The sequence below is a fragment of the Varanus komodoensis genome, unplaced genomic scaffold (genome assembly GCF_004798865.1).
Source record: "Varanus komodoensis strain SLA01 unplaced genomic scaffold, ASM479886v1 scaffold45, whole genome shotgun sequence".
Lineage (NCBI taxonomy): Eukaryota > Metazoa > Chordata > Lepidosauria > Squamata > Varanidae > Varanus > Varanus komodoensis.
Window position 1 is genome coordinate 7,179,266 of NW_025336011.1, and position 19,666 is coordinate 7,198,931.

Consider the following 19,666-nt stretch of genomic DNA (forward strand, 5'->3'; position numbering starts at 1 on the left):
ACGATGACTCAAATAGACACTGAGTATTTTATTTGAAAGTAACCTTCAACCCACATCTTTTTTTGTTTGGAGTTCAAAATGTTTTTGTTGCATGCAGAAATAAAAATTTGTTTTCTCTGTAGCAGTTCATTGATTTCATAAATGCAACACATTATAGTTTTTTATACATAGCATAAAGGTAAAAAACAATATATGTAGCGTTATCTTCATTTTAGATGTCAAAAAGGTTTTGCAGCAACCGGTAGCAACCGGTGTTTTCTTTTCTGTGGGAAACGGGTTCAAATGGCTCTTTGAATGTTAAAGGTTGCCGACCCCTGTGCTAGCCTTTGCCCTGCTTCATTTTGTACTCCAAGGCCAAATTTGCCTGTTATTCCAGTTGTCTTTTGGTTTCCTACTTTAGCATTCCAATCCCCCATGATAAGGGCACCAGGTGTTGTAGACCTTCATAGAACCAGTCAACTTCAACCTCTTTGGCATTGGTGGTTCGGGCATAGACTTGGACTACTGTAATGTTGAATGGTTTGCCTTGGATTCAAACTGAGATCATTCTGTCATTTTGGAGATTGTATCCCAGTACTGCTTTCCCTACTCTTTTATTGACTATGAAGGCTACTCCATTTTTTCTGAGGGATTCTTGCCCGCAGTAGTATACCTGATGGTCATCTGAATTAAATTCACCCATTCCTGTCCATTTTAGTTCACTAATTCCTAAGATGTCAATGTTCAGTCTTGTAATCTCGTTTGACCACATACAGCTTGCCTTGATTCATGGATCTTACACTCCAGGTTCCTATGGAGTATAGATCTTTACAGCATCGGACTCTCCTTTCACCACCAGATACATCCACAACCCAGTGTCCTTTCGGCTTCGACCCAGTGGCTTCATTCTTTCTGGCACTATTTATTTATTTATTTAGAAAATGTCTAGGCCGCCCCATTCGCCAAAGCCTCAGGGTGTCTTATAAATAAATAAATAAAAATACATAAATTAACAATATAAAACACATATAACAGTATAAAATAAGTCTACTAGTACTATTAGTACTAGCCCTCTGCCCTTCCCCAGTAGCATATTGGACACCTTCCAACCTGAGGGGCTCATCTTCCGGCATCCTATCTTTTTGTCTTTTGGTACTGTCCATGGGATTTTCACGGCAAGGATACTGGAGTGGGTTGTCATTTCCTTCTCCAGTTTGTCATTTCCTTCTCCAGCTTTTGTCAGAGCTCTCTGCTATGACCTTTCTGTCTTGGGTGCTTCTTTGAGCTACACAAGCTCCTTCGCCATGGCAAGGCAGTGATCCATGAAAGGGGGCAATAGTACACATCCTTATTTTACTCCAGATGTTATTGCAAAGGCTTCCGATATTTCTTGGTGTATTCTAACTACACTTCTGCAATTGCTATATAAGCTTTTGCATGCTATAATAAGATGTTCACTTACTCTTTATTGGGTCAATGTTTGCCATAGCAATTTCCTATTTACTCTATCAAATGCTTTTTCTAGGTCTACAAATTCAACAAACATTCATATTGTATTCCATATTCTCTTCTGTTAGTTATTTAAGTGTAAAAATTGCATCTGTGCAGCTTCTATTTCCTCTGAAGCCCATTTGTTCTTCTGCAAGTTGTGTTTCTATGACTAGTCTCAACCTTGCTTCTATTATCTTGGCATATGTTTTCCCTGCATGTCTCAGGAGTGAGATGCCTCAGTATTGTGTGCATTCCCATTTGTTCCTTTTGTTTTTCCACAGTGGTATTACTTTTGCTTGTTGCCAATCAGTAGGTGCAGTTAATTATGTCCATGCTGCGTTAAAGATTCTGTGTATCCGATGCTGCTTTCTCCTGCTGCTTGAATTATTTCTGTTGGTAACCTATCTGTTCCTGGTGCTTTGTGTTTAGGTGACTGTTTAACAACTCTTGCTACTTCTTCAATCACTTCTGGTTCTAGCACTATTGTTTTGCAGTCTTGTGTCGCTTCTTCTGATATTCTCCTAGGGTGTTGAGGTGTTTGCTCCACCTTTTTATTACTTCTGATGGTTCTATTAGTGGTCTTCCATTCTTGTAATTGATTATTTCAATAGGATTATAATTCTCCTCTCTTCCATATGCATTTGCTATTTTGAAAAACTTTCTGCAGGCTGTTCTCATAATCTGCTAATGATTTTCCAAGGCATTCCGAGGATTCTTCTTTTGCTTTCTTGATTATCCTGTTGGTATATCTGTGTTGCAATCTAGTTTATATAATCTTCTTTCCCTGATTTTATCCAACATTTATATAACTCTTTTTCAACTTTATTGCTTCTTTAACTTCTTCACACCACCATGCATTGTGTTTGATCCCATTCTGTCCTTTTCTACTTTTTCCACATAATTCTTCTGCAATGTTCAGCAGGGTAGTTCTGAATTACTTCCATCATACTCCATATTCCCCACCTCTGGTGACATTTGGTTAAATGCTGTCTACACTTTGTTGTAGTTGTTCTACTATTTCTTCATGCTTAGGTTTTGCTATCTTAATTAATTCATGGTTTTTATTTGATCTTCTGTTAATATTGGATTTATCATTTCTTGCTGTTAACTCTACAATCTTATGATCAGTCTCATGGAGTCCACTGGGGATTGTTTCGGCATCAAGTATTCTGGATCTTCTTTTAACTCTTGTTAATATGCAATTAACCTGACTTTTAATAGCAATGTCATTCCATTTATACCATGGATAGCATTGTGAATCTTGGTATTCAAAAAAGTGTTAGTGATAAGATGGTGTTGGCTGCATAAATTCAGTATCCTTTGCCCATTTTCATTCCTTTCACTCTTCTTGGCAGCATGAGGGCCAACAAACAGCCAGCTTGCTGGACCTGCCACAACTTCACCAGAGCCCTTTTTGCCAAGTAGTTTCAGGGTAACCCAGGATGGCCTTCATGGCTGTCATAGCAGTCCTATAGCCCAAGGCCATGCCATATTTTCCCCCAATCCTTGCAATCTCTTACCTTGTTCTGTTACCACCTCTCACAATGTGGACATGTGGGTTGGGTTTTGAGAGGCAAGATTTCTTTTAAAGAATAACCAATCAAGAATAACTAACAGATGGTATACCTGAGCAATTCTCAGGTGGCCCTTTTGTACATTGATCACTAAGGAAAAGCAGGTTGCTTACCTGTAACTGATGTTCTTCGAGTGGCCATCTGTGCAGTCACACATACGGGTGCTGCACCTGCGCAGTGCCTTTGGCCAGAGATTGCAAGCTAACGGTTTTTGGCGGGAAGCTCCGCTCCCCCTCCCCCCATGGTCTATAAAGAGTGGAGCATCCACCATTTTGTTCCGTCTTTGACGACCGAACGTGCGCCCCCTCGTGGGAAAAAAAATAATTTGAGGTAGGAAAAAAGGTGAGTTGGTACCATGAAAAAAGGGGAACTTTCGGTACCGATGGATGTGTCCACTCACCAACACCGAGCGGGGCCGGCGGGTGGGTTGTGTGACTGCACAGATGGCCACTCAAAGAACATCAGTTACAGGTAAGCAACCTGCTTTTCTTCATCGTGGCCTCTGTGCATCACACATATGGGTATATTAACAAGCTTACCATAAGGAGGCGGGAAGGTGTCCTCAGTGAAGAACAGATGAAAGAACAGCTCTGCCAAAGGAGCAATCCCGTCGAGCCCGAACATCGAGACGGTAATGCCTGGCGAAGGTGCAAGGGTTTGCCCAAGTAGCAGCTCGGCATACATCATCAAGCAAGACCCCGGATGCAAAGGCAGATGAGGTTGCAATGGCCCTAGTGGAATGGCCTCAAGGGATTGAAGGCAAATCGATCTTAGCTAGTTGATAAGATAAGGTTTTAGTGTGGACTATCCATTTGGAAAGTCTCTGCAGCGTGACTGGATCGCCTTGATCTTTGGTAGAATACTTAATGAATAGTCTATTTGAACGTCGAATAGATTCAGTCCTCGATCTGTAAAAGGATAAGCAACGCTGAACATCAAGTGAATGCAAAGATCTCTCTAGTGGAGTCGACGGTGATGGAAAAAAGGCAGGTAAAACAATATTTTGTCCCATATGAAAAGGCGTAGTCACTTTAGGAAGAAAAGACGGGTCGAGGCGTAAGACGACCTTCTCTCTGTGAAAGTTCAAATAAGGCGGGTCTATGCGGAGAGCGCAAAGTTCACTGGCCCTTCGGGCTGAAGAGACTGCCATGAGAAACGCTGTCTTGCATGAGACTAGGTGCAAATCCATTGTTGCCAATGGTTCAAAGGGAGCTTTCGTAAGGCCTTGTAGAACAACAGAAAGCCTCCAGGTAGGCATTACTGGTCTGATTGATGGGTTAAGATTATGCAGTCCCTTAAGAAATCTCTTGACAATAGGTTGAGAAAAGAGAGGTGATCCATCGACTAAGCCACGATAGTAGGCTATTGCAGCCGTATACACTTTAATAGACAACGGCTTTAATCCAGAATGGTGCAGTTCTAACAAGAACTGAAGGATTTGATGTATAGATGACATAAATGGAGAGAATGAACTTGACTCAGCAAAGGTAGAAAACCGTTTACATTTAGCCGCATATGATTTCCATGTGGATGGCTTTAAGGCAGAATTGATGATATGTTGGATATCAGGAGGAAAGGCTGTCAAATTCGACAGGTCGTGTCTTGCATCCGATGGTATGGAATGAACAAAAGAAAGGGAAGAGGAAGCACCGGAGTGGTTGGATTCGACGACTGGATTCGATTCAGTTGAAGTTGCCGTCGGTACCAGGGGGACAGTGGTAGTCATTGAATTCACCACGCTGTTAGATTCAATAACAGCAAGTCCGGGTGGTGAAGCATACCGTCAGGTTGGGTTATAAGGCATGGAAGCGGAGGTAGATGAAGATATTCCCTGAGAGAGATGTCGAGTAGTGTCACAAACCCAGCTTGGCGTGGCCACCAAGGGGCAACTAGTATCCCTGATGCTCGGTCATACACTATTTTTGCTATGACCCGCATCATAAGAGAGATCGGGGGGGAAGGCATAAAAAGTCATGTTGTTCCATGGGATCATGAAAGCGCCCCCTAAGGATGCGTGTCTGGTTCCCGCTCTCGAACAGTAAGCATTGCACACCCTGTTCTGTTGGGTGGCAAGTAAGTCCACGTCGGGAAACCCCCAGCGCTGAAAAAGATGGTTGCGTATGCGAGGATCTAGTTCCCATTCGTGAGAGGTGAACATGTGCCTGCTGAGAAGATCTGCTTGCACATTGTCCTCACCAGAGAGATGAACAGCCATCAGCGTGATGTCTCTTGGAATGCACCAGTCCCAAATTTTCATGGAAAGTCTGGCCAGAGTCGGTGACTTCGTTCCTCCCTGATTGTTCAGATAGAAGACGGTAGCTACATTGTCCAGTTATCTGAACGACCCGATGTTGAAGAATGTCCTCGAAAGAGCGCAGGGCTTTGTATACTGCCAATAGCTCCAGGAAGTTGATATGATTTGTGGATTCTCGACGATTCCACATGCCTTGGGTATATAGGCCGGAGCATATCGCTCCCCATCCCAGAAGAGATGCGTCGGTACTGAGGGTTATCGAAGGAGACTGTGCCCTGAAGGGGACTCCAACAGTCAGATTGGCTGGTACCGACCACCAAAGTAGAGAATGGAGTACCAAGGATGGGATTCGAATCAACTTCGATGGTGGGTCTCTCTGAGGGTGGTACACCTTGTTGAACAGAAGTTGCAGCGGACGGAGCCGAAGCCTGGTGTGCGGAACTACAGCGACGGAAGCCATATGCCCCAGGATCCTCTGGATGGATTTCGCCGGGACCATCCCGTCTCGTCGCATTTGATGGATGTGGCGAGCAAGAGTCTGTTGTCTGTCCCAAGGAAGGAAGGCTTTTTCCAATGTCGAATCCAAGCGGGCTCCAATGAAGGTAAGTGTCTGCGTCGGAAGAAGAGAAGTTTTCTCGGTATTAATGTGTAGACCCAGGTCATTCAATAAGGCACAGGTTGTGCGGATAGATGCAAGGAGTCCCTCCCTAGACTGGAACACTAGCAGATACGGGTAAATTTGTATGCCTTGGAGGCATAGGAAGGCGCAGACAGGGGCCATACTTTTGGTGAATACCCTCGGGGCCGTAGCCACTCCAAAAGGCAAAACTGTAAATTCGTAACGATGGGGTGCAACAGCAAAATGAAGGAAATGCCTATAACTCGGGTGGATCAAAATGTGGAAATAGGCGTCCTTCAGGTCCAAAGAGGCAAACCAATCCTCTTTCCTTAGCAAAGGCAAGATGTTTTGAAGGGAGGTCATCCGAAACTTCGTCGGTACAATAACTCGATTCAGATAACTTAAGTCCAAACTCGGACGTAAACCACCATCCCGCTTCGGGACCATAAAGTATCTGGAATAGAATCTGTGAAGTCCATCAGATGGGAATACTTGACGGATCGCTCCTTTACGAAGAAGCTGCTGTATTTCATTGAGCAATACCGGCGAACATGATGTAAACCAGATCGGACTCGATGAATGATGTTGAATTCTATCCGATAGCCGTGCTGAACGATGGACAATACCCACCGATCAGATGTGATGGACTCCCAAATGGGGAGTCGGCTTCGCAGCCAATCCCCAGATGAGAGGTGGGTGGGTATAGAAGGAATTCGAGGAATGGTTCGCCAGTCCCGTCAACGCTGTCTCCTGTCATCGAAATGGTGATGGCCTTGTTGATAGCATTGTTGGGGCTGCGGACGGCGGTGCTGCTGTTGTTGTTGCTGATGGTGCTGGGGTTGTTGTCTTGGCTGGTAGGACTGCCTGTGAGATGGGTGATTCCATGACCACTTACGTCTAGTTTGGGTCTGTATCTCCATCCTGCGTGCCGTCATTCAGGATTCGTGCAGCTTTTTAAATTTGTAGTCGGTGCAAGAGTGGAAAAGCCCGGACCCGTCAAAGGGCATTTCCTCTATGCAGCGCTTGGTTTCCTCCAGAAAGTTGCAATTTCTAAGCCACGCGTGTCTCCGGAGCGAAATGGCACCGACCAAGGCCCTTGAGTCTGTGTCCACGTGATGCCTGGCCATGGACAACTGTTGAACTGCAACCTGCATTGCCTCCTTGATAAGGACCTTAACCAGGTCACCCTGGTGGTCCAGGAGGGTCAAGGCAACATTGTGGAGGTGCTGCATAATGAAGTACTGGTACCTCGCCAATGTCGCCTCGTAATTGGAGATCCGTAGCCCCAGGCCTGAAGCAGCATAGACTCGCCTAGCCAGGGAGTCGATCTTTCGGCCCTCCTTGTCTCGTGGTGCCGTGTGTGCTCTAGCCTCTCTGCCCTGGGAGGACTCCACCACGACCAAGTTTGGCTTGGGGTGGCAGAGGAGGAAGGGGATGTCCTCCTCCCGAACCCGGTACATGGATTCGTACCTCCTGGACGTGGGTTGCAGGTGAGAGGGCAAGTCCCAGGGCTGCATCATCGCTTGCCAAAGGGTGGTTATGAGCAGCAGAACGATCGATGTCGACTGCTCTCCATGGACAACGTTGTAGAACTTGTCCGTCGTTGGTCCCGGACGATGGATGGCGTCGATGTCAAGGGACTGGACAAGCCTGGACATCAGCTCTGCGAAGGAGATGTGGGATTCGTCCGGTGACGCAGGACCCTGGGAGGTCACAGCGACATCTGGGGAGGTTGAATCGACCTCCGAATCGTCAGAGTCGGCACCGTAGTATGGTGGAGCCGATGATGAAGACTCCGCCGGAGAAAAAAAGCGGCTGCTTCCATCCCGAGGGGATCGCGGAGATGCACGTCTCAGGTCCGAGGGATGCGATCAGTCACGGGACGGTGGAGAGGACTGAGCCCTAGGAACGGGATAATACCCGAAGAAGAGCGGATCACCCCAGGTGTGGTAGTAGGGGCGACGCCATCCCTCCAAACGTTGCTCCATGGAGCGGCTCCTCCGGCTCCCAGGCGGGGACATCTCTACATCCGCCTCTATAGTGGCCGCGGGCATGGGTGTAGGCAACCGAGCCCTAGGGGGAGAGTCCTGAATTTCCCCATCAGAAATCGAGCCTCTTTGGAGAGTTGGAAGAGCCCCAGTGGGGAGGTCGGCCACGTGGTGCGGGGACCCTTGAGGGGTAACCCGCATTGCCTCCTGAAGCACCAGGTCGGGTGGAGTCGGTACAGTAAGCACCGCCGGTACCAAGGGGGCTGTCGAATCCAAGTCCCGGTGACGAGGACACTCCGAATCCTTTGATTTCTTGGAAGGCTTCGAGACTTTCTCCTTCCTGGCCTTCTTATGGCCTGCTGACTTTTCGGGTTCGGCATGCTTCCGCTTCTCATGCTTCTTCTTGGGAGAAGCAGAGGGAGCCACCGTAGTAGACGCACCTTCGTCCGAAGGGCACGAAGGTGGAGCCACTGAAGCGGAAACAGACTTTGGAGCAGAAAGCAGTGGATCAGACTGCATGAGAGCCCGATCCCAAAGGAGCCTCCGGAGGTGATTCTCACGATTCTTTCTGGCCTGCTTAGAGAAGGCCAGGCAGTGAGAACATTTATCGGTCCTATTTCTGGGTTGCTGTTTTTTTTTTTAGATAGATCGAAAGAAGGTAGAATGATAGAGAAAAACTACAGGAACTATACGAAGTAAGGGAATAAGGTGAAAAAACCGGGCTATAAGAACTGGAACAATCGAGAAGAAGGGCTATACAAGTAATGGTCAGAGCGAAAGTAGAAAGCAGCACGAGGCACAGTGAACGGTGGTCACAAAGACTGAACAAAATGACTGACACTCCACTCTTTATAGACCATGGGGGGAGGGGAAGCGGAGCTTCCCGTCAAAAACCGTTAGCTTGCAATCTCCAGCCAAAGGCACTGCGCAGGCGCAGCACCCATATGTGTGATGCACAGAGGCCATGATGAATTACACTTAACAGTTAACACTTTCCAATAGGTTACAGAAATAAAGTTACAATGGTGCAAATCTTTCCCACTTACATACCAAAGAAGATGCTCTGAAGGAGGGGGGAGCAGGGGGTGCTTCTACATACAGGGAATGGGCTGGGCTGGTGTGCATTGCCCTTTCTCTGAGCTGCTGTCATCTGTCAAGTTCCAACTAGCTTTCTCTGGAATGGTGACTGTGTCAGCTACATTTCAAGGATGCACACATGCTGATTTCTAGAAAAGACGGTTTTTCATAGGCCTGATATGTGTTGATGATTACATGATTCAACCAATAAAAGTTATGCCTATTGATTAGTAAGTACATCAGCCTGATCGTTGTTTCATCTCACCTACTTTTTGCTAGTTTGGTAATCACGTTATCATGGGGCACTTTGTCAAAAACTTTGCTTTCACGCTTGAACTGTTTCCTCACCTGGTGGTCATTACAAGAACTACAACATAACCTTCCCAATAGGTACCCAAGATTTTTTCCCCTCCACCTGTAAAAAGAAGTTTGTCTCCTGCCTTTGAAATTGTGAGTCCGCAGCAGGGAATATCATTCTTGTTTAAAACTATGCAAGCTGCCAATTTTTTTTAGCTTAAAAGTAAAATCAGCATTACCCAACTGATTACCCAAAATCAGTAACACCCAATTGAAACGCTGTGGATATTTACCAACTAGAGGTAAGAACATAGCTGTAAATCACCCGAAAAACCAAAACCTAGAAGCTATATGCTTTAAAATATATAATAAATAAGCAAGCTGGCAGACCGACGACTGCTTTCTCCTCAACGTGTCAGACGGAGACGGTTGACTCTCACGCTCGTGCCTTCCTTGCCGTTGAATGGAAAGGCGCCCCTGATTGGCCAGGGGGAGCGTGCCACTGTCTTATACACGGGCAGCATTTTTAAAAAATTAGAGCCCGCCTTCAACAGAACCAGCGGCCGTTGGTTGGTTCTATTCTGGGAGAGAATGGGTGGGGGTGTCACTGGCTTGCGGGGGGCACGACGACTCCCACGAGAAAAAAACGGGGCTCGTCTCGAGGGAGGAACCTGGTTCTAACTCTAGTAGCTAGATGCCTCTATAGAGTGCTTCCCAGCCTATGCTTCCCTTAACACTGAAAGCGACCATTGCGCATTTTAATTTGGCTGGTACTCCCATGGAAGTAGAAGACGCCTTTTAGTTCAGAGTCATTATGTTGAAAAACAGTCTTCTAATTTGGACTGGAAAATCTCAACGACAACTCAACCCATTTTAGAGCAGAAGGCTCCCGGCAATCACGTCGAGTGGGTGGGACACTCTACACGTTCTTGGGTCTATGTCACCGCTCGTTCTCACTTCTCGCGAGAAGAGCCGAGAGTCCTCTTCCCTGGTCTGCCTTCGAATTCGCGCCGGCGGTGGCCCGAGCAATGGGAGTGGGGAGGTGAGAACCCCGAAAGAATGACCACTGAGGAGCGTTGCTTCTCTCGGTGCCTTTCTCTCCCTTAGAGCCTTCCTGGCGTCTCAGCAGGGCGCCATGGGCGTTTTCCGCCCTGTCTCTGCGATTGCTTTCTTTCGGGGAGGAGCGACCTGCAAGGCCGTGGTGGGATGCGAGGGTGGGGGGGATCGGTGAGATCCTCTGTAGGCTCGGCACCCTTCTGTCCCCTTTATCTCCCCCGTCCGACGCGGATCGCTTCGCATTCTGCAGATCCTTGGCGAGGGGAAAGCAGGGAGTTCGTGGCTTCCCCCACCCATCAGTTTAGCTTGACCCTCAGTTATGCTGCCCCCTATTTCTTCCCATTTACCCCAGAATAACTGATCCCAGGTAACTAATGTTTCTTCCCAATTCTATATTTCCCACTACTAATCCTGTTTACAATCGTGCAATCGGTAGACAGAACATTATGAAGGCATGTGTACTTTGATCTGCGTTAAATCATCTGGGGGATGTATGCCTTCGGTAGCATTGCAAATCTCTGATTTGGAATATAGGAGACCTGGCTTCATTTCCCCACTTGGCTCTGAAGCTCAATGGGTGTCCTTGAGCTGTTTTACTGTTCACACAACATGACTTGTACTCATTCAGTATGGGTTCACCATGAGTTCTGCTACAGGAATCCAAACACACTAGCAAACAATGGTTTGACAACCACAAACAGTCCATGAAGAGAACCCATGGTTTGATAGCATAGTTGATTTCCCACAAAACATCACATGGTTCAAGAACAAACCATGCTCAGCCTTGAATGTGGGTTGTCATGTTGGGTAAATCTAGTCAGTGTAACTTACTGTACAGTGTTGTTCTGAAAATAAAACAGGGAATCGTAAGGTGTCACAAGTTCCTGGGGATGGGGTGGGGGGGAAGGCTGAGGAATGCAAAAATGAGTGCTAGGGATGGTCTAACTTAAATTTATTTTATATGGATGCTGTTTCTGAAATGTAATGTTATCCTTTCCTTTTCTTTCAACCTTCGGCTTTTGTGTGTGTGTGTGTGTGTTGCAAATATCTGCATATCTTATTTCCCCTTTAGTTAAATGACACACTGTATCATTCTTAGATCTTGCTACTAGATACTGGCATGTGTTCCTTGTGCTGTCTTCAGTTCTTCATATTCCTCCACAATCCATTTTGTATTCTCTGGATTCCAGAACTGTTACGTGCCATCTTGATACGTGCATTGCAGTGATTACCATAATATCTAAATATGAGGGAAGTTGGGAGCAAGAGAAATCTGCTTGACAGAATGATATGAAGTGTAAAGAAAGAGTCTGTATAGGTTAGTCCACTATTCCCCAACTTTATGCCCTCTGTTTTACTACAACATACAGAAGTTTTAATTAACCAGAGGGCTTAAGATTGGGGAATCCTGCACTAGAGGGAATGGCTTTAATTAGGATTCTGAACATGGACTTGAGATAGCAAGTCAAATTTGGATTTGCTTGTAGGAGTTCATCTCAGTAAGCATTTTGTTTCTAGTACTGGCCAAGCAGATACCTCTTGGAAACCCCACAAATAACAGATAAAATTGACAGTTCCATTATTTTCCACTAGAACTTGCTATTCAAAGGTACATAGTGCCTTTTGACTTGCACCTTTCATTTAACTATAATGACCAAATAGCTTTTGAAAGACCTTCTCTCCATGCATTTGTCTAAAGGCTTTTAATTTCTTTTTCTTTTTAAGCTACTTAGAGGATGTAATATAACATCCACTAAGCCATCGCCGAGGCTTCGGCGAATGGGGCGGCATAAAAATGTTTTAATACATAAATAAATAAACATCTGGCTGTGAATTCCATTCCACACATGAATCTGGCATTGTTTACACAAATTGTCCATATGTCAGTTTTCGGTCTATTCCCAGTCAATGTCATTAGGTGGTCCTGTTTTCAGTATTTTCTTTGTCCACATTCTCCATGGTATTAATACATTTTAATAATTTTATTTGACTTGAAGCATTGTAGCTGTCTCTTGGCTACAGTTTCCCATCCCTTTTTAAAAGCTCTTTTGTTTGGTGGCCTTTTTCTAGGCATAAGAACAAGAGTTTCCCCTGTCTTTCAAGGATCTGCACAGTCTACATTGTTCCAATTTTAGGCTTGCCCCAGTACTAGCTGCGTTTCTTTCAAGTTTCTGAGACTGGTTTAGTTTGGATGTTTTATGTGGCCTTCCTGTATTTCTTGCTGTCTACACAGAGATTTGAAGGCCTTGGAGAAAAAAATGGAGGGAACCAAAAAAAAAAAAAAGGTTCCCCCATTGTGTCCAATAACTTGGAAATGGAATGGTTTCGTCTGCATTTTTCAGGCTCCCCCCAGATCTTCAATCTATTGTGTACAACCTGTGCAAGAGCTCTGGCATGTTGATTTCATACAGGCAGTTTTTCTTCTGTTTGGTCACAGGGAATTTTGTCCAGTGGCAACTTTAGTAGCAAATTCATGGAGCTTTGAGGTTGCAAAATGGCAAGTCTAGCTCCCTTCCACAAGATAAAATCTTCAGTCTCTTCCCTCCTGTCATCCTATGGAATTGAAACAGATGGAAGCAAGTATCCATGGAGTAATGACAGAAGGAAGGGACTTGCATACCAGAATGTATATTCTGTGCCAGTGTGGAAAATTCCTAGAATGTTTAATTGAGCGAAGAGTTCAGTTTTCTCAGCATCCTAGTTTTTCAGATGTTTTGTGAAGAGACGCATGGAGGGTTGTATGCAAGGCTGGTGAGATGTCACAAGCCAACACCTCTACAAAATTACTGGTGCATTTGTTTTGGTCTGGAGTTCACTTAATCCTTGACTACAAAAGCAAATGCAAAGCAAGAGTTTATTGGTTCAGATTGTGTGGTTTAGTGCAGAATTTCTATTAAATTGGTGCAGAATTGTTGGCTTTTCATAGCAAAGATAGCTTAGCAGAAACAGTTTTGGAACACTTCGGATAGTCGGATTTATAAATATCTTTTCTCTGCTTCTTACAGATGCCCCGCCACTGCTCTGCCACTGGCTGCTGCACCCGCGACACACCTGAGACACGCAACAGAGGCATTTCCTTCCATCGGTGAGAGTTGTGCTCTTTCAGTCTCCCATTCAATTTAGTATCCATATACAATTGAAGGATAGGTAGGATTACTATGCTGTAGTTGAAACAGGAAATGCCACAGCACAGGCATCTGTATCATTAGAAGAAAGTTCCTGTAAAGACCACCATTTTCCTTGAGCTTGAGAAAATGACATTCATAATCCATGCTGTGCCACTTCCTTGCCAGGGTAACCCTTATTCATTCTCTGTGTCATTTCACAGACTGCCGAAGGACAATCCACGGCGAGCCACTTGGTTGGAGAATTGTCGACGGAAGGATATGAGTGGCCAGGGTCTCTGGGACCCAGCCTCTAAATATGTTTACTTTTGCTCTAAGCACTTTGAAAAGAGTTGCTTCGAACTGGTGGGTACCAGGTAGGTCATCAGTATATCAAAGGGCATGAAAGGACATGCATAAGTAAAATAAATGGCTCAGATCACAGATATACCGTTGTGAAACCAGATGCAAGCTTCTCTGTGTTTAAAGACATCTTTGAAGATAAGGTAAAAGTAAAAAATGACATGAAGGCCAGAAGATGAAAGAATTCTTGAATAATGAATTTATTCTGGTTTATTCAGGATGACCAGTTTTCAGTCTGTATTATCCCTCTAGAGAAAAACAAATAGCAACATGAGCAAACACTGTGAAATTAGACCTTGTCAAATCCAAGCTGGATCCCAGCAAGCTTTTCATTTTCAACAGTAAGAATGCCTGGTCTGTTGGATAGGCTGTAGTCCCCAGCAGTAGCCTGCTGTTTGATTTTTTGTTGTGCTAGGTAGAACTGCACAAACAAACAGCATGGGTGATAAAGTAAGGCTGTATGCTTTGAACTCTCCAATGCATGCTTATGAAGAGATCTGGGCAAATAATTGTGAAGTTAAATGGAACTGGTTAATGGTAACTGCACTAAATCTCACCCAACTGTCCAGTAGTTCTCAATACAGATGACTTTCTTCAGGACCAAATTGCTAGGCTATCCGCAGCTAGTGATGGTTTATAAGTATCATTCTTCCTTTGTAGTGGTTACCACAGGCTCAAGGAGGGTGCTGTTCCCACCATATTTGAGCTTCATGCCAAACCACGCCGAAAATCAAAACTAGGCAACTCCAAACTTGTAAAGCGTGAAAAGAAGCAAAGGTGAGCACCATCCTTCTGATCTTGTTTTCCCTTGCTTTGTGGAAAGTGTTTCCTCCCTCACTCTTCAATCTTGTGCATTTTTACTAAGAAGTCCCGCTGTGTTCAGTGGGGCTTCCATGTGACTGCAGATCACAGACTTACCAGATTTTTTACCTCAAAGTCCATTCATTTGACATAGAGGGTTTTTGTAGAAGAGTGATATGATAGAATTGTGGAGTCTGAGACTGGAAACCAAGAAAAGCATGGCCAAGGATCTGGCAGAGAAAAAAACCCCCATCAAGATCCAGATCAATAGCAAAAAACAGATCTGGGATTGTAGTTGAAGAACTATATTGTTGTTGTTGTTGTTAGTCGCAAAGTCATGTCCGAGCCATCGCAACCCCATGGACAACATTCCTCCAGGCCTTCCTGTCCTCCACCATCCCCCGGAGTCCACTCAAGCTCACACCAACTGCTTCAGTGGCTCCATCTAGCCACCTCATCCTCTGCTGTCCCCTTTTTCTTTTGCCATCTATTGTTCCCAACATTAGGCTCTTCTCCAGGGAGTCCTTCCTTCTCATTAGGTGGCCAAAGGATCACTGCCTTGTCGTGGCGAAGGGGCTTGCGTAGCTCAGTGAAGCTATGAGCTATGCCGTGCAGGGCCACCCAAGACGGACAGGTCATAGCAGAGAGCTCTGACAAAACGTGATCCACGGGAGAAGGAAATAGCAACCCACTCCAGTATCTTTGCCATGAAAACCCCATGGACAGTACCAAAAGGCAAAAAGACATGACGCCGGAAGATGAGCCCCTCAGGTTATGCCACTGTCTAATATGCTACTGGGGAAGAGCAGAGGGCTAGTACTAGTAGCGCCAGAAAGAATGAAGCGACTGGGTCAAAGCCGAAAAAACTATATAGGATCTGACTATTCTCAACCATACCATGCTTGCCTTTTCTCATCTCATTTTATACCTGGCAATGACCTGGTAAGTACATTACAGGAGAGACTTGCTTAGAACTGCGCAAAGAAGTTTCTTGTTTTCTCCTGTCCAACCTTAGCACTTTTTCTGCCACTTCCTGTGGGCAGGCTTAGTTCTTGAAGTTGGAGCAGGGACATGTGCTTTGTAGACCCTCAACAAATGCATGGTTTGTTTTGATTTCTTCTGTTTTCTCCCATTTGTTATTATTTGGGTGGGAGAAATGAGGCAGATCTTCCCTCCTATTTTCTTCTCTGACTATGGTTCTGTTCTGTTTTTTTCACAGTGGTGGTCCTTGTCCAAAGGAGGAATCGACGCCATTGTGCATAGACATCTCGTGCTTCCCCGAACAAGAGCTGCCAAGCCCTGGGGCTGCTCCCACCAGTGGTGAGCCCCGAAACCAGCCCATCTTTGCTGGGCCAGAGCCAGAACGCTTGGCCACCCTGTCAGACATTCCCCTGGAGCAGTCACCAGCTGCTACAGGCCAGGAAGAAGCAACTCCCTCTCCAGCTCTCCCAGAGCCAGTGGGGGATTCATCCCATCCCGTTTCCCTCTCCCTCTACATGCTGCGCCTCCCACCCCCAGCTGGTGCTTACATCCAGAACGAGCACAGCTACCAGGTAGGTAGCGCCTTGCTCTGGAAAAGGCGAGCAGAAGCAGCCCTTGATGCTTTGGGGAAAGCTCAGCGAGAACTGCAGGCTTGCCGCCGCCGAGAGCAACGGCTCCGCCTGCGTATCTGTGAGCTACAGCGAGAGCGACGACCACACAACTCTGACACTCATCGAAGGCTAAAGGAGCACCTGCAGGTCTTTGAACTGGAGTTACTCAATGATCTTGAGTAACTTTGGCACGGGCCAAAATCAGCCTTCCCTTCTTTGGCACACTTAGGGGCTTGGGCTGTATGATATTTCTGTTGGCCAAGCTGTCCAGTGGAGCTTGGACTACAAACAAGCTGACCACTTGATGCTTGCCTCCTGTCCCTTGATATGTACTCTGTATCTGTAAATAAAGATTGTTTTGTATGACTGGATGCTCCCAGCATGACTTAAAAACATAGCCTGATGTTAAGTGTAGTCTTTGGTATGATGTTCGCTACAGGCAGGCTTCCATTCTTTCTAGCAAGTAGTAGTAGTTTGGCATAACTCTTCAAATAATTAGTGGGTGGTACACGGACCTTCCGGCTGTTCACCCAGTCAGAGCTGGAAATCTGTTGCCCTAAATCAGGGGTCCTCAAACTTTTTCAACAGGGGGCCAGTTCACTGTCCCTCAGACTGTTGGGGAGCCGGACTATAGTTTGGAAAAAAAAAAGAACAAATTCCTATGCACACAGCACATTAAAAATTAATTAAAATAAAAATTAATTAAAATTTAAAAATTAACATTTAAAAATTAATTTAAAAATGTTTGCTCTGCTTGCTCAGGCTGCAGCAGAAGCCCAAGATGACGCTGCGCTGCCCACCCAAAGGGAGAGCACAGCACGAGGGGGAGCCATGCGGGCGCACTCACCTCAGTTGAGGCCTTCCCAGCTCCTTGCTACCGCCCCACTTCCAAGCTGGAGGAACATCCCCTTGCAGGCTCTCACCTGGCTCCAGGAGGGGGAGCAAGAGCGGGAGGCTGGAGAGGCGGGGGCAGTACGGCTCCCCCAGCCAGGAAGGGGCCACGAGGAGGTAAGGGGCTGCTTTCCGTGGGCCAAGGCGAGGGGAAGCAAGGAACAGGGCTTGGCCTGCAGCCTAGAGACGAGGCTCATATAATTAAAAATAGATTTTAAAAGTTACATTTTTCTTACCTTCAATCCTTTTTTAGTTTCTTAGTCTTATTTCCATGCACCTCTCTTTTGTTTCCCACTCCTTATTCCCACTCTGTATATGCATCCAGTGGGGGGGGGGGAGCACATACGTAGTTGAGCTCTTACAATTTGGCGCATGCACTGGCTCTCTGTTCAGTTTCAAAGAACGCCTGCACTGGCTCAGAGCTTTTGGACTCGCTCGGAGATCGTTTTCTCCGAGCGAGTCCAGAAGCGCTGAGGCGGGCCGGATGCAGCCCGCATGCCATAGTTTGAGGACCCATGCCCTAAATAAACATCTTCACCCCACTAACACCTTTGCAAACAAGATACAGAAATGCTTTAGCTGTTTAGCCAGCATCATACATATGAACAGGTGTTGAGGAACCACCTCATGATGGGGTGGGAAGCAGGTTGGGTGAAGCTAGATAGGAACCATGGAAGACTTGATTTGGCCCTTGGTCCTGGGGTTCTTCACCTGATCTATGTGTGTATAGTATCAATTAGGCCTGACACATTTCCAGTAGAATCTGTTCCAGATGCACTCTTTTCAGTCACAATTGCTTGTGTTCCTTATTGTTTCTTGAGTGATTTTATTTAAAACTCTGGAATCCTCAAATGAGGATACTTATTTGCAATGAAAAGAATGCTTGCATGCCATATTTTTAGCTAAGAGCAAGCAGTCTAATCTGAACCAAAGTGATATATATTTGTTAGTACCTTCTTAGGCTGGGTTCAAAAGGAACCACTGCTTCAACACAGCCATTAACATCCCACCAGATCTACGCTACTAAGAGAGGTATGATCCCCTCAGAAGTATTTCTGCCTTTTCCCCTCAGGGTTACTGTTTAGTTAAAAAAAATCTAGAGGAATTCATGGGAGGGCCTCTGTTGATGATGGTAGGTGACAGGCAGTATGCATGGAGTAATGCATTCCCAAAAATAAAGTGGTCCAAGGCCATTTAGGGCTTTATATGTCTTATAATCAAGACCTTGAATTTGGCCCAGACTGGAACTGGCAGCCTATACAGCTGATGGAAGACAGGTGTAATAAGTTTATAAGGACTACAGTTGACAGTAATGCTAGGGAAAATTGAGTGCAAAACACCAGTTATGGGATGGATGGATCAATTCTATAAAGGAAGCCTCAGCCTTATGTTCACAGGAGCTGAGCAGGGCTGTTAAGGATAGGACATAATGGAAGGCATTCATTCATAAGATCACCACAAATCAGAAATGATTTCCTGGGACATAACATTGATTTTCAGAATGTCCAGCAAGGATTCCCTGCCATCTCCAATTCTCATTTTGTACAATGAACTCACAAGAGTTCACAGTAGAGAAAAAGAATGGTATGTCCCAAATCTTCCAGGTTATGGGGCCCTTTAAAGGCCTTCCTAAACCCTGGGGCTGGATTTATCTTCTAAGAATACAAATTATACTATTACAAGCCCTGCCCCCTTCCTTGCCTTTGGATAAACCCACCAATGGAAAATGACCCCCAATATAGAGCTTTTCCAACAAAGAATACAGGTCTATATTATTATTATTATTATTATTATTATTATTATAACATTTCTATGCCGCCCCTTGCCGAAACCTCGGGGCGGCTTACAACATGATAAAATACATTGAAATACAATAGTACATAATAAATTACCATTAAATATAACAATACAAAAAATACATTGATTTACAAATACAAAATTAAAATTATCAGTATAAAATAAAAATATAGGATGAGAAAGAGAAGGAAGAAGAAGTTGCCCAGGCCAGATCATATGTTTTAACAATTGAAATGATGTTTAAATAAAAAGGTCTTTACCTGGCGCCGAAAACCATTGAATAACACTGTTCAAGTACTACTGCCCAACTAACACCAACAACAGTGGGGAAAAGGAGGAATAAGAGGACAGGCAAAGGAAACATAAGGACTTATTCCAGTTTGACAGCCCCCCTCTCTCTAGGATATGGGGCAGGGAGAGGGACAGTACTTTTTTCCCCCCTGATGGTACCTAATTTTTCCCATCTTTGATCACCGTTATTTTTCTTTGTGAGCTGGATCTGTCTTTATTGTAAGCCTATGGGCAGAGCATCTTTCTTGCTGATTGGAAGTTGTTCTGAGTGCTTTTTTGGCTGAAGATTAGGATACCAATAGTTTAAATAAATCTTAATCAGAAATAGAGCAAGGATAAAAAAAGGAGGGGGATGATTGTCTAGAAATCTTTCCCTTCTTAGCAGTATAGCAATGCTACTCACCTTGGGAGTCTGACTGCTTTAAACTGATGTCCCATTGCCTAGATATTTGCCCAGTCGCCCCCTGAGATCGGCGGGAGAGGCCCTTCTCC

The 19,666-nt window shown here is 45.3% G+C and overlaps 2 protein-coding genes across 3 annotated transcripts in view; one reads left to right on the forward strand and one right to left on the reverse strand.

Annotated features, from left to right (window-relative positions):
• LOC123030515 (vomeronasal type-2 receptor 26-like) overlaps window positions 1–7,971 on the reverse strand; it is a 33,018-nt gene extending 25,047 nt beyond the window's left edge. Inside the window, exons 1-2 of the mRNA XM_044444528.1 lie at window positions 7,896–7,971; window positions 7,388–7,580 (exon numbers count right to left, since the gene is read on the reverse strand). Coding sequence (XP_044300463.1) covers window positions 7,388–7,580; window positions 7,896–7,971 — 269 coding nt within the window. The remainder of the gene's footprint in view (window positions 1–7,387; window positions 7,581–7,895) is intronic.
• A 2,299-nt stretch (window positions 7,972–10,270) lies between these two features.
• On the forward strand, window positions 10,271–16,592 carry THAP7 (THAP domain containing 7). 2 transcript variants are annotated; one of them, XM_044444660.1, is made up of 5 exons: window positions 10,271–10,321; window positions 13,341–13,420; window positions 13,664–13,816; window positions 14,463–14,579; window positions 15,823–16,592. In XM_044444660.1, exons 2-5 carry the CDS (start codon window positions 13,341–13,343, stop codon window positions 16,376–16,378), a joined length of 906 nt encoding a protein of 301 aa, XP_044300595.1. In that variant the 5' UTR covers window positions 10,271–10,321; the 3' UTR covers window positions 16,379–16,592. The 2 variants fall into 2 exon arrangements, with proteins under 2 accessions (XP_044300595.1, XP_044300596.1); XM_044444661.1 differs by lacking the exon at window positions 10,271–10,321 and adding an exon at window positions 10,588–10,702.
• Window positions 16,593–19,666: the final 3,074 nt, after the last annotated feature.